Source organism: Chanodichthys erythropterus, chromosome 22 (genome assembly GCF_024489055.1).
Source record: "Chanodichthys erythropterus isolate Z2021 chromosome 22, ASM2448905v1, whole genome shotgun sequence".
Classification (NCBI taxonomy): Eukaryota; Metazoa; Chordata; class Actinopteri; order Cypriniformes; family Xenocyprididae; genus Chanodichthys; species Chanodichthys erythropterus.
Window position 1 is genome coordinate 25,104,708 of NC_090242.1, and position 15,444 is coordinate 25,120,151.

Here is a 15,444-nt window from a genome sequence, read left to right on the forward strand (position 1 = left end):
TTAACTCCCAGACTCTATCGAGCAGCTTGGATAGGGAAGCGGTGATTGATCCAAAGTGTTCATAAGTGAAGGATGAGACTGTGAGATAGAGCACTAACAATGACAGGACTGGTAATCAGCCTCTCCGCACATATGGAAGAACTCACCTTCCCTAGAGAGGCTTGCCAATCAAACCGGTTGGAAAGGAAGACATTTGTAGACTGTGCAATGAAGCTGACACACTGATGTAGCACACTTCCTAGTTTTTCATGGGACGACCTCAAACAAACACTCATTTCATTCATAATTTTTGACTCGAAAGTAAAGTGTATACTTTTTTCAATGTTAAAGTGATAGTTTATCCAAAAATGAAAATTGTGTCATCACTCAACCTCATGTTGTTCCAAACCTGTATGGCTTTTTTCTTTTGTAGAACATAAAATAACATTTTAAAGAATGTTTCAAATTTAGTCCATAATGGAGACCAAAACATTGAGAAAATGGGGGGGGGGGGGGAAAGAGAATTTTTTTTCAAAATATCTTCTTTTATGAAGAAATAGAGTGTCATACAGGTCTGCAAGGACACAAGGGTGAGTAAATGATGACAGAATTTTCTTTTTTGGATGAACTACAGCTTTAATATACTTTTTCCTTTCCCAGATTAATATGCAACTATTTAGTAAGCAGTATACAGTGTGCATCCTAACCCACCTGAATAAAGTGAGATCTGTTTGTCTAACCAATGGCAGACAGAGGTCATTATTTTGCAATTCTTCTTAGTGATGCAAGTGGCACAGAAATTACATGTGTGACTATGTGTAACTATGGTTAAAGAATATTTTAGGTAAAAATGTTCCTCTTAAAGGGTTAGTTCACCCAAAAATGAAAAATCAGTCATTAATGACTCACCCTCATGCCGTTCCACACCCGTAAGACCTTTGTTAATCTTCGGAACACAAATTAAGATATTTTAGATGAAATCCGATGGCTTAGTGAGGCCTCCATAGGGAGCAATGACACTTCCTCTCTCAAGCTCCATAAAGGTACTAAAAACATATTTAAATCAGTTCATGTGAGTACAGTGGTTCGATATTAATATTATAAAGCGATGAGAATATTTTGAGCGAAAAAAACAAAAGACTTATTTAGTGATGGCCGATTTCAAAACACTGCTTCAGGAAGTATCGGCGCACAAATGAATCTGTGTATCGAATCTGCTGTTCGAAGTGCCAAAGTCACATGATTTCAGCAGTTTGGCACGCGATCTGAATCATGATTCGATACACTGATTCATTATGCTCTGATGCTTCCTGAAGCAGTGTTTTGAAATCGGCCATCACTAAATAAGTCTTTTGTTTTTTTCGCTCAAAATATTCTCATCGCTTTATAATATTAATATCGAACCACTGTACTCACATGAACTGATTTAAATATGTTTTTAGTACCTTTATGGAGCTTGAGAGAGGAAGTGTCATTGCTCCCTATGGAGCCATCGGATTTCATCTAAAATATTTTAATTTGTGTTCTGAAGATTAACGACGGTCTTACGGGTGTGAAACAGCATGAGGGTGAGTAATAAATGACAGAATTTTCATTTTTGGGTGAACTAACCCTTTAAAGTCCGAGATGTGTGTCAAATATATATCATAAGGCAGAAGAAAATAATGAGTGAAAACTCTCAAAAATGATGCATCATACAAAAACACCTCACGCATAGTCTCCTTATTGCCCCCCCCACCCCCCACCACCACCAAAAAAATACAACAAAAAAACAAAAAACAACTACATCTTATTGTTAGAAAAGTAATTTTCCTCCCTCATTATGTAATTTCATTTGGAGCCCAAAGTGTGTCCTGAATCTATTTGGCAGTACTTCAGTTGCAGGTAAGCTGTACGCTGCAGTGTCTCTCACATCCTCTCCCACTCTTTCCATTGGTCTCCTGATGTCCCCTGATCTCAGAAGGGCTGATGGCCATTTACATCCCAGTGGTGCTGAGGCCCATGGCGGCTGCCTGGCCCATACATGGCAGAGTCTGTGCAGCTTTTGGGAAGTCATGGGCCATCACACGACCGTTCTCACCTCCGCTGCCCATCCTGGTCAGTGTGGAGCTGAGCATGGCAGCGTCAATTATTTGCTAGGAGAAAAGAAACACAAAGAAGCTGCTCAGACTACATATTGCACAGGCATCACAGCACAAATGGCAAGAGACTGCTGTTTTAAAGCCGGCTAACTGTACGCACTAGCTCTGACCTCAATTACGCGTAAAGATTTTTCATTTGATCTGAGGATTTGCTCCAGTCGGAACAGGCAATGATTCATGATAAGAAATGGTGAAAAATAACAGCCATCAAGTGCAGCAATGATGAGACCAGTGCCACACTAACTTGAAGCCACTCTCTCATGTAGCAATTTTACATAATGAAACCCTGTAGGCTTGAAACTGGAGCTAATGATGTGGATGTTGGCTTGTACATCCTTGACGAATAAATGATTTAAATCCAGCACACTTCAGTGGATTGCTGGGGATTATGTTGCTCTGGCTGATGCAGACTAATTGGCCTGCAAGCAACAGCGATTTGTTGCTGTGATATTTTAAATGTGGCTGTTATGTGATTGTAATGTCTTAACACTTGAAGAATGAAAAAAAAAAAAAAAAAAAGTGTCACGTTGAGGAAGAAAACACAAAATACAAGGTGAAATACATAGAAGTGTGAAACTTAAAGAGATAATTGATGCAGAAACAACAATTCTGTCATCATTTACTCTTCCTCATGTCGTTCCATTGTTGTTAAATTTCTTTCTTCTGCAGAACTCATATTTTATAGATTTTTCTATTCTTTTTGTCCAAAATAACACTAGACCCAAATGTCTTTCATTGTATGAGCAAACAAAAGAGATCTTTATATGTAAATTGTTACAGATCCCGTGTTCCCCTGGACTCTATTTCCCAAGATCCTTCTGTTCTCCACACCTGCACTCACTTCCCTCGTCAGCTCCTCATCGTCACTCATCACCTGCACCTGGACTCTATTGTCAGCACTCCCCATATATTGCACTCACTCCCTTCACTCCTGGTCCGTTCTCTGTTTGTGTTAGTGTTTGTATGGTGTTCTCTGCCTTCGTTTATATTAAAGTATTGAATGTATTGTGGAAATCCATATCTGCCTCATCTCTACACCAGCAAACGTAACAGAAGAACGGACCAATTATGCTGGATTTCCACAGAATAATGGAGACTTCCACTGGCTCCCTGGCTCCTGCTCTTCCTACGCCTCTCTCTCATCTGTCAGCCGGCGATCGCCTCATCGGGCTTCTTCAGGTTGGTCGTTCACTGGAGAGGTATGTGGAGGAGTTCGTTGAGCTGGCTTATCTGTCTGACTGGTCCGATGCTAATTTAATCGCCCTGTTTTTGGACGGTCTGGATGACAACACTCTCCGTCTCCATGAACCTGATTATCGTCTCTCCTTAAGCGAAACTATCAATTTTATTTTGTTTTTGAATAATTCCCAATTCTATGTGGATGAGTGTTGGTCTTCAGTCCGTCCAGAAACACGGTCAGCCGGGCCAGTTAGTCAGTCTCCGTATTCCTCCGCTTACCCCTCCAGTGAACATCCTTCCTGCCCCACGCTGGGCCCACACTCTCCTGCTGGGTCCGGAAAGCGGAGGAGGAGGAAAAGACCTGCCGCTGAACCCTTTCCAGCCTTCACTGAGCCCGCTCCAGTATCTCCAGAGCCCGCTCCAGTATCTCCAGAGCCCGCTCCAGTATCTCCAGAGCCCGCTCCAGTATCTCCAGAGCCCGCTCCAGTATCTCCAGAGCCCGCTCCAGTATCTCCAGAGCCAGCTCCAGTCCCCACAGAGCCAGCTCCAGTGCCTGTGGGGATTTTAATTGTATTTGAGGGGATGAAATGGCCCTCAACCCCAGTCTCCTCCGAGCCAAGTTCTCCAGTCTCCGCCGCCGAGCCAAGTTCCCCAGTCTCCGCCGCCGAGCCAAGTTCCCCAGTCTCCGCCGCCGAGCCAAGTTCCCCAGTCTCCGCCGCCGAGCCAAGTTCCCCAGTCTCCGCCGCCGAGCCAAGTTCCCCAGTCTCCGCCGCCGAGCCAAGTTCCCCAGTCTCCGCCGCCGAGCCAAGTTCCCCAGTCTCCGCCGCCGAGCCAAGTTCCCCAGTCTCCGCCGCCGAGCCAAGTTCCCCAGTCTCCGCCGCCGAGCCAAGTTCCCCAGTCTCCGCCGCCGAGCCAAGTTCCCCAGTCTCCGCCGCCGAGCCAAGTTCCCCAGTCTCCGCCGCCGAGCCAAGTTCCCCAGTCTCCGCCGCCGAGCCAAGTTCCTCAGTCTCCGCCGCCGAGCCAAGTTCCCCAGTCTCCGCCGCCGAGCCAAGTTCCCCAGTCTCCGCCGCCGAGCCAAGTTCCCCAGTCTCCGCCGCCGAGCCAAGTTCCCCAGTCTCCGCCGCCGAGCCAAGTTCCCCAGTCTCCGCCGCCGAGCCAAGTTCCCCAGTCTCCGCCGCCGAGCCAAGTTCCCCAGTCTCCGCCGCCGAGCCAAGTTCCCCAGTCTCCGCCGCCGAGCCAAGTTCCCCAGTCTCCGCCGCCGAGCAAAGTTCTCCAGTCTCCGCCTACGAGCCCTCTGCTCCAGCCGCCGAGCCCTCTGCTCCAGCCGCCGAGCCTGCCGCTCCAGCCGCCGAGCCTGCCGCTCCAGCCGCCGCCGCCGAGCCTGCCGCTCCAGCCGCCGCCGCCGAGCCTGCCGCTCCAGCCGCCGCCGCCGAGCCTGCCGCTCCAGCCGCCGCCGCCGAGCCTGCCGCTCCAGCCGCCGCCGCCGCCGAGCCTGCCGTTCCTGCCACCACCGAGCCCTTTGTTATGAATTTTGTAAGGACTGTGTTCCCTCCCTGCCTCCCTCTCCCGCCTCCCATGTGTTTCTTCACTGAACCTTCACCTCAAGCCCCTTCGCCCAGATCTCCACCTCGGACCTCTGGGCGATTACCTTCACCCCGGCTCCAACCTCCCTCTGCTCCACCGTTGTCCATCAGTCCACCAGCTTCACCAGTATCCATCCTGCCTCCACTCACACCTTGTTCACTCGTCGGCCTGCCCTCCCCTCTGGACTACACTCCTCCGGCTCCGCTCCGTCACTCCGTCCCTCAGTTCCAGTTGGCCTCCTCACTCCCCCCGGTGTTCGTTTTGTTGGCTGTCCTCCTGCCTCCACTGCGGCCTTCTGGAGCCCCGGCTGCGCTTCGGTCGGCGGAGCCTACAGTTCGGCCATCACCCGCCGGTCCCTCACCGCCGCCTGGGCTCAACGCCTCGAAGGCTTCGGCCCCTGACCCGCCATGGCTGCCCACGGCCCCTGACCCGCCATGGCTGCCCACGGCGCCTGACCCGCCATGGCTGCCCACGGCGCCTGACCCGCCATGGCTGCCCACGGCTCCTGACCCGCCATGGCTGCCCACGGCTCCTGACCCGCCATGGCTGCCCACGGCTCCTGACCCGCCATGGCTGCCCACGGCTCCTGACCCGCCATGGCTGCCCACGGCTCCTGACCCGCCATGGCTGCCCACGGCTCCTGACCCGCCATGGCTGCCCACGGCTCCTGACCCGCCATGGCTTTTGAGCCTGCCCTGGAGACCTCCACTCCAGTCTACTCCTCCCCCTGCTCCGGTTTGAGGTCTCCAGGGCGCCCGCCCCCCTCCCGGTTGTTACATCTACGGCGCGAGGACGCGCCTACCGGGAGGGGGAGGTACTGTTACAGATCCCGTGTTCCCCTGGACTCTATTTCCCAAGATCCTTCTGTTCTCCACACCTGCACTCACTTCCCTCGTCAGCTCCTCATCGTCACTCATCACCTGCACCTGGACTCTATTGTCAGCACTCCCCATATATTGCACTCACTCCCTTCACTCCTGGTCCGTTCTCTGTTTGTGTTAGTGTTTGTATGGTGTTCTCTGCCTTCGTTTATATTAAAGTATTGAATGTATTGTGGAAATCCGTATCTGCCTCATCTCTACACCAGCAAACGTAACATAAATATCTTCTTTTGTGCTCCATTGAAGAAAGTCATATTAGGTCTATTTTGATATGTCCCACCCAAATTTACTGTTTGAGTAAGAAATATGTGAACACAGGAAAGGCAAATGTACTCAAGTAATCAGAACAATTTAATACATTTTAAAATTACAGTCACACTTTATATTAGGTGGCCTTAATTAAAGGGATAGTTTACCCAAAAATGAAAATTCTGTCATTACTGATCAGCGAACATACAGAAGCTCAACTGAACTTGAATGACACACGAGATCAAACCTCTTCCAGAAGCTCAAACGTGCTGCGTAACCAATGAGGTTCATTGAGCACGTTTGAGCTTCCAGAAGAGGTTTGATCTCGTGCGTCATTCAAGTTCAGTTGAGCTTCTGTTTATGTTTGCTGATCAATGTTAAATGCGAGTAAAAGCCTACATTAAATCTGTTCATCAAATAAAGCGACAGAGTCTCTTCAGAAAATTTGGACTAACCCGCTCTCTTTATGAACTTTTTGAAGCTTCAAATTTCAAGTGGTGAAGGCTGTCTATGGAGAAACAAGATTTTCAAAAAGATCTTCATTTGTGTTCCGAAGATGAACGAAAGTCTTATAGGTGTTGAACGACATGAGGGTGAGTAATTAATGACAGAATTTTAATTTTTTGGGTGAACTAACTCTTTCACCATATGATACAATTTACTTATGTACATACATGTTGGTGCATTGTTAAAGGTGCAATATGTAATATTTTATGTCCGCTAGAGGTCGCTAGAGACCTATTCAAAATAAAGGCGTAGCTTGATAATGCCAAGTTTGAGCGCGGAATCTTGGGATATGTGGTCTTCACCTCAATGGCCAGTGGAAAAGAATTGGGATAGGACTCGTGAAGAAATCATGTTCATGGATGCGATTATTAATAATGTTACTGTAGTATGAAGCAGAGCATGACCGAGTGTTGTGGGAGCTGAACGAGGCAGCTGGAGCGATTGTGCAACACACGCCTCACGAGCAGTGGAACTTTTATTATGACAGTCGCTGGCGCTGCTTCCGCTTTTCCAGTCATGAGTATGAGGTAACGCAGCTCTGTTTATCATATTAGATACATTTGAGTGTGTTGAAAATGTTATAACGTTACTCTGTGCATTCGCTCAGCGGCTGCTCTGAGACACTTGTTGCACACTGCAGTAAGCTAGATCGATTTTATAATATCATATTAAATGATGGATGGCTTGTGTTGATAAATGGGAGGCATGGTAAAGCATGGTACTCGCAAAAAATCAAGAAAATTAGATTTAAACAATGAGACTAAATGTGTTGAGCTATATAACAATAATTAGTTTTCTCAAGAATTACATATAGTTGTAAACATTTGGGATATTGTAAGTACTCAAGTGAACAAAATATTTAACACTGGCCTAGTGTTTTTTGGATATTTTACTGCAAAATTCTTACATATCGTTAGCCTCATTGCGCAGATCATATTTCAAAGGCAGATATCACAATTTGGCCAAAAAATGACTTAGGCAATTATACTATGAGGCTAACGATATTGCACCTTTAAAGTACTTGCATTTAAATAGCATTTGTAGTTACACTGTTAACTTTACTCCTTACAGTAAACCAACCATTATCCCAAAACTTAACCCCCTTAATCTTAACCTTAACCCAACCCTACTCCTAAACCTAACCATACCTCAAACTCATTAGCAGTAAATGTGGGAATTTTCAAAACAACATGTAGTTACACAGTAAATGCCACTTAATGTAGCTGTAAAGTGTGACCAAAATTGCTTTTCCTGCATGATGTCTAAAAAGTATATTTAGGCAACGCAGAGTGTTTCATAAACCATGTCTTAAAAAGGACTTCTCAGATTTCCCTTTGAAGGACCTTAAATGAAAATTATGAGTCATCACATGGGTTTGTGGTTAATTAAATCTATATAAGTCACTGTATTCTTCTTAATTTTGTAAGCATTTGAGAGCAATGCGCTCCAGGATTAGAGAAAAGCGCAGTGGGTGGTATGATGTTTACACCCACCCACAATTACCTCCTAAATGCCAATATGTTCCTCTGCCAGATCCCCCAGAGGAAGTGAGGTCAGTATACTATAGCAGTTATAAAACATTATAAGTGCCAAATGCAAAACCCATAATTAAATGCGGACGGATCTAAATATTGCACTATAGTGGGCTGTAGATGCTGAATGGGGTGGGTTATCATGGTTTTTACACACCTTCATCCTTCGAGACTCGATTCTGGATTTGTAACAGAACTCAACAAGGGCCACCAGCATGGCAAGCCCAAGCCCACCAATCAGAATGTAGAAAACTCCAGCCACATTACTAAGGCTCAGAGCGCTGGTCTTATCCTGCAGAGCAGAGACGACAATCAAACACTCGCACTGTCACACAAACACATAAACACAAAAAATCTACAGGACAGCAACAAACATAAATTATCTCTTTCTATCACAGCTATTCAATAATCACACATGATATTTACAGCTATAAGATATAAGGTACACTTCAACAAAATCTAGATACTTAAACATTCGCTATATATCTATATTATGATAACTATGATATTTATTCTGTCACAGTATATAAAATGAGTCAGCAATAAAAAGAACTACCTAAATCATGCAAACACATGCATCAGCTTGGAACAAACAATCTTTCAGTCATTTCTGGCTGTCTCGGCATAGTGATTTCATTTTTAACAAAGCATTACAAATAAATAAAAACAATATTAATATTTAATAATAAAATATGAAGCAAATCAAACATATCTCCCGGTTTACATTTTAACTTTATCTATACCTCCTTATTATTTAAAACCATGCAGGTATAAAGTTTTTTGTCTTGTTTATATAATTTCTTGGCTTCTGTTTTAAGATTTCTTGTCAAAAGGTCATAATTGAGACCCTTTGGCATCTCTCTCTGCCTCTGGTGGCAGAGACATCATGTCAGGGGTGGTGGGAGTCAATGACATGCATCTGTTTGGCGACCGTATGGAGGTCTCATCCATTGGCATGCACATTGTCTTTGGACAGAGACAAGACAGCACTGAAGGACTCTAAAGGGGAAGAGCAATCCTGTTAGAGGGCATTTCATGGCAACGCTTTTCTCTCCAGACTGCCATTTACTCATGCTGAAATAGATGGGTGGCTTTAGGCTTTATAATGTTGCTGTTGTTATGAGGAGTTTAGGACAAAAGCAGATACAATGGGGGGGGGGGGGGGGTGGTATCTCTTTGCTTACTACTTCTACAGCTTCATGTATAAATTCACTGGAGTAACAGAGCTGAATACATTTAATATACTTATGAAATTAGCATAATTCAAGACTATAATTATAATATTCTGATGTACTGTAAACTAATTAAGATTAAAGGGTTAGTTCACCCAAAAATGAAAATTCTGTCATTAATTACCTTCATGTCGTTCCACACTCGTACGACCTTCGTTCATCTTCAGAACGCAAATGAAGATCTTTTTGATAAAATCCAATGCCGCAGTGAAGCCTCCATTGCCAGAAATGTACACTTTCAAATGTCCAGCAAGGTACTAAAGTTATATTTAAAACAGTTAATTTGATTACAGTGGTTCAACAATTAATGTTATGAATCGAAGAGAATACTTTGTGCGCCAAAAACAAAATGACAACTTTATTCAACAATATCTAGTGATGGCCGATTTCAAAACAATGCTTAGTGAAGCTTCGAAGCTTTACGAATCTTTTGTTTTGAATCAGTGGTTCGGAGTGCCGAAGTGCCCTGATTTCAGTAAACAAGGCTCCACTGCGTCATAAGTGTTTCGAAATTTCAATGATTCACGTGACTTTGGCAGTTTGATATGTGCTCCGAAACACTGATTCAAAACAAAAGATTCGTAAAGCTGCAAAGCTTCATGAGTGTCTTGAAATCACCTATCACTAGACATTGTTGAATAAAGTCTTTTTTTTTTTTTTGGCGGACAAAAAGTATTCTTGTCGCTTCATAACATTAAGGTTAAACCACGGCAGTCACATGAACTTTTTTAAATACATCTTTAGTAGCTTTCTGGGCATTTGAAAGTGTTAATTAACTTGCTGTCAATGCAGGCCTCACTGAGCCATCGGATTTTATCAAAAATATCTTAAAAAATAACATGTTCTGAAGATGAACGAAGGTCTTACGGGTTTGGAACGACATGAGGGTGAGTAATTAATGACAGAATTTAAAATTTTGGGTGAACTAACCCTTTAAATACTATTATTGCCACTAGGTTAATACTCATTATCCTGATAATAATATAATATATAATATAATATAATATAATATAATATAATATAATATAATATAATATAATATAATATAATATAATATAATATAATATAATATAATATAATATAATATAATATAATATAATATAATATAATATAATATAATATAACTTTAGAACCGGGAGTCTGATTTTATCCTTGAGTACATGAATTTATTGATGAAAACATTTTTACGAGTGAAGAGGTTTGAGTTTTACACATGAATATGTAGGTACGGTTATTAAATGCGGCCAAATGAGCAGGAAAAGCTCAATAATTTGGAAATGCTGCAGGCGCAGAACAAAGTGCCCATGCAGAAGCACTGAAGTGAGTGAAGAAAAAAAGCTACGTTGCTTATTTCTATAAATACACCACAAGCATCACGTCTATTTTGTAATGTGGGAAGTAATAGGGGCCAGACAGCAACATGATGACAGTGCACGCAAGTCTCTGGGTAAATGGCAGATTGGAGACAGAGCGTTGGCTGTGGCGCGTGTTTAAGAGAGAGGAGGACAGGGCCTTTAGTAAAGCGCTAAAGCTGGATCTCTAAGTGAGGGAAAGGACCAATGAGTGAACTGACCTTTCTGGCGGAGTCCTTGCTTCCACATTCCCCTTTATCGTACCACCATTTGTTTTTCAGTTTGTCTAAGACGGCTTGCTCATTGAGTTTCAACACCGCTAGGTTTACGGGGATTCTTCAACCAGGAAAATAACATAAATAACATTACCCATGTTATCTTATGTTATTCAGCATTTAAGCAAACATACACCCATAATTACGTTTTGATGTGTTCTACATGTCTACATATAAATAGAAAAGAAAACAAACAAAACAAAAACAGAAAAAAAAGGAAAGAACAGCACAGTCACAGAGTTTGAAAACTGTCACTGCCAAAGTGATATGCATTAATACTCCATCTAGCTTTTGTGACCTTTCTCCCTACTGCAAGATGTGTATTACTATATCACTTTGGGTAACCGGCAAGAGATCGAAAACACTCGGATTTGCAAAAATTTGAGTGTTACTCAATGTTATAATTGACTGTCAATCATTTAAACGTCTTAGTAGCATTAAATAAACTTTGAGTTGGAATCCGTTCAATTTGTGTACAACTGCAGCCGAGGTGTTTGTTAACTGAGGTTGCCGGTTACCCCCGAAGGTGGTGGTTACCCGCTGGATAGCTCATATTGGGGCTGACCTTGGAATCACCTCCTCCGCTGCCACACTCTCCCTTGTCGTACCACCATTTGTTTTTCAATTTGTCCAACAGGCCCTGCTCGTTCAGTTTTAACACTGCCAGGTTTACTGGGTTTCTTGAAATGATAATAAAATAAGCTGGGTCAGCATTGGTGATATGATACGGCGAGGCAGAGGTTGTGTCAAATAAAAGTGAGTCTATTAAGTCGTAGAGGAAGTGAACAGAACATAAAACTGATCTGACTGTGTGCCTGGCTCTGCTGGGCTTGTTGATGTAATATTAGTTGTCTTGTGTTGTGCTAAAGTGTAAAAAAAAAAAGTACCATGACCAAATTATGAGAGATTTTACTGAGCAAGACCCGAATTGTGGGTGAGGAAACAGGACGAATTAGCAATGCTCTGGATTTAAGCCCTTTGTCACAGAGTGGTCTGCGTAAGAGGATTCCCAGATTAAGTCAATATTACTGAGATTAGCTCTGGAAAATCTAATACGCCGTGGTTGCGGTTGAAGGACACTGTACGTTCCATATTTTGGGAAATCCCAACACTGCAATCAAACCCAGAGCACTCTTAATGCGGCCCGTTCTCATATGTGTGGCGTTGTCTTTCTCTGTAAAATCCCTGACTTCTTTCTGTACCCTTCGAGACAGGGGGGAGAAAGAGGCCGATGTGCTTATGGATGACTAAAACAAATCCAGAGTTCATCCATGAACATTAATCTGAAATCTGCAGGGTACACAAGACAACAAGGATGTCAGAGAGGATAATGATGGATAAGACCATCTCAACATCTGAAATGGAGCACATGAGAGATGAATTTGAGAGAAAGATGGTGAAAATGCCAGAAGTCATTGGTCAACATCTGATTTATGTTCATCAACTCTGGACTGGAAAACAGACTGCTGTTTTCTAGAAAAGAAACATTTGTGTTACTGTTTGAAAGGCCTTTATGTTTCATACAACTGCCTTTTATCCGACTGTGCCTTATCTTTGTTGAATTATTACAGACAATATTTTAGAAGTATAGGATACATTAAATTGATAAATGTTCAAATCTTCTATTTATAAAAGAATCCTGAAAAATTGTATCACAGTTTCTGTAAAAAAATTTAAGCAGCACTACTGTTTTCAACATTGATAACCAATGTTTGTTGAGCACCAAATCTGCATATTAGAATGATTTCTGAAGGATCATGTGACACTGAAGCCTGGAGTAATGATCCTGAAAATTCAGCTTTGCCATTACAGATTAAACAACATTTTAATATACATTTAAATAGAAAACTATTATTTTATATTGTAATAATATTACTGCTTTTACTGTTTTTGATCAAATAAATGTAGTCTTGGTGCGGTTTAAAAAATCTTATCGATCACAAACTTTTGAATGGTAGTGTACACCGATCAGGCATAACATTATGAACACCTTCCTAATATTGTGTTGGTTCCCCTTTTGCTGCCAAAACATCCCTGACCCGTCGAGGCATGGACTCCACTAGACCCCAGCAGAACATTGTCCAAAGCATCACACTGCCTCCGCCAGCTTGCATTGTTCCCATAGTCCATCCTGGTGCCATGTGTTCCCCAGGTAAATGCACGTGATGTAAAAGAAAATGTGATACATCAGACCAGGCCACCTTCTTCCATTGCTTCGTGGTCCAGTTCTGATGCTCACGTGCCCACTGTTGGTGCTTTCAGTGGTGGATGGGGGTCAGCATAGGCACCCTGACTGGTCTGCAGCTATGCAGCTCCATACGCATCAAATTGTGATGCACTGTGTATTCTGACACCTTTCTATCAGAACCAGCATTAACTTCTTGAGCAATTCGAGCTACAGTAGCTCGTCTGTTGGATCGGACCACACGGAGCAGTCTTCGCTCCCCACGTGCATCAGGCGACATGACCCTGTCGCCGGTTCACCACTGTTCATTCCTTGCACCACTTTTTATAGATATAGACCACTGCAGACCGGGAACACCCCACAAGAACTGCAATTTTGGAGATTCTCTGACCCAGTCATCTAGCCATCAGAATTTGGCCCTTCACCTTCATCTCCAGTGTTGGGTCATAATTGTATGCCTGGTCGGTGTATGTCTAGATGTTGAAATCAACTCTTAGGAAGTATTTTCTATAGTTAAATGCTACTGAACAGGGACAAAGCTCTTATTCAAATCAGAGTTTGCCATTTAAAAAAGCATAATGGGTCATTATTCTCAAGGATGTGTTCTTTGATTCATGTATAAAAGAACAGAAGTACTGAAATGCATTTAGTCAATGTGGTGAGATGCAAGTAGGATGAAACATGGTATTCATACAAACATTAAAAATGGAAAAATCTTGATGATGGAATTATGATTTTGTGGTAGGGAGAGTTAATGGTACAGAACACAAACACAGACAATTACAACTAATTTCAGTCAACAGATAAAACGAGAGGTTACAGAGGAGATGCTTCTTTAAAAAAAAAAGATAAACTTGGTCATACAGAACTCTCAGCAAAGATAGTGTCTTATTAACTTTAGTTGTAGTTATTTTATTACTTTCATTTTAAAATATGAAATTTAAAATCGATATTAAAAATTTAAAGTTGAAGTGTGCAACTTTTGGATATCAAATTGGATGATTAAAATATTTCTCCTTACTCAGTTTAATATACATGGACAACTCTTAGTAAGCCATTTATCTGAGAAACCCTTACACACTTCAGCTGTAAGCATGCTGTTATGCCTTCAGACATCTCTCCGTTGTAAACTCTCAGACTTTTAATGATTCATAATCATCGTCACAAAAAAAACATTTTGAAGTATTAGGAGGCTCAGGTGTACCTCAGGGCCGATCCTTTGGGTGTGGCTACTCCATAGCCCTTTGAGTCCAGGTTTCCTCCCACCTTCATGGTGTCACATGGTTTGCGCTGTTCAATGTATTCATTCATAGTAGACTCCAGCAGATAAGCATACTTCCCTTTGGACTTCCTCACCCGCACTACACCTTCGTCTGTCGTCTTCACAAATACAGAAGGCTCTGCAGACTTCATGTAGGACCACATCTTCTCAAATACTGCGATCTTTGATCTCTGAGGAAGGGGGTTATACTGAAGTCAGATTAAGAAGTCAGATTTCGGTGTGTTTGCCTCAATATTTTAGGTGTACACGATGCATTAAATAGATCAAAAGTAATAGTTCAAAAGAACTGCTGTTTTGTACCATATTTGAAAATACACTTGGGTGCAAAAGTTTGGGATAAGTAAGATATATATATATTTTTTAAATTAATACTTTTATTCAGCAATGTAGGATTTGAGGATGAACAAACACAAATGAATCTTCATTCAAACAGAATTCCATTCAAAACTCATCTCAACACTCCAGATCCCAAATCAACACGCAGGACCCAAAATCAGAGAATCTGTCATTTGCGGCTCCATTCAGTCTACAAAACCACCAGCTTTATGGCCTTGCAAGCTTGTAAAAGTTGAGCCTAGCTGAGGAAGATGATGTCAACCTTAAGCAGTTTGTAAAAGACGGATTGAAGAGGGCACAGCTCGAGACCCAGCAAGATAACAGCAGAGGTTGCTTGATCTCCGAAACGTAGATACAAAACAGGCATTCTTCTTCTGAGTGACAGAGACCCACAGAAAACCCACAGAAAACCCCATAGAGACTGTTTATATATAAACTGCATCGAATTGTTCTAAAAACAATTCTAAACGGATTTGTTATCAAACATTGTTCAACGGCATTATTCTATATTACGTATCATGTAATTGTTATAACTATTGAATGGTTGATTGAAAGTGTGCCTTGTTTGGTATGAGTGTAAATCTTTGTTCATAATTCAAAGGATGGCATAAATGAAATCTGTGTAAAATGCATTGTATTCTTTTATAGAAATCATGTCTAAACTCTTAACTTTACTGCTATTAGCAGAGAGTAGAGACCAGGTGATAATATGTAATTCATGATAAAGGGG

General features: G+C 42.5%; 1 protein-coding gene across 1 annotated transcript in view; it reads right to left on the bottom strand.

The window, feature by feature from the left end:
• Positions 1 to 1,955: 1,955 nt before the first annotated feature.
• gria1b (glutamate receptor, ionotropic, AMPA 1b) overlaps positions 1,956 to 15,444 on the bottom strand; it is a 66,999-nt gene continuing 53,510 nt past the window's right edge. Inside the window, exons 13-16 of the mRNA XM_067374952.1 lie at positions 14,301 to 14,548; positions 11,477 to 11,591; positions 8,210 to 8,344; positions 1,956 to 2,114 (exon numbers count right to left, since the gene is read on the bottom strand). Of these exons, the coding sequence (XP_067231053.1) occupies positions 1,956 to 2,114; positions 8,210 to 8,344; positions 11,477 to 11,591; positions 14,301 to 14,548 (657 nt within the window). The remainder of the gene's footprint in view (positions 2,115 to 8,209; positions 8,345 to 11,476; positions 11,592 to 14,300; positions 14,549 to 15,444) is intronic.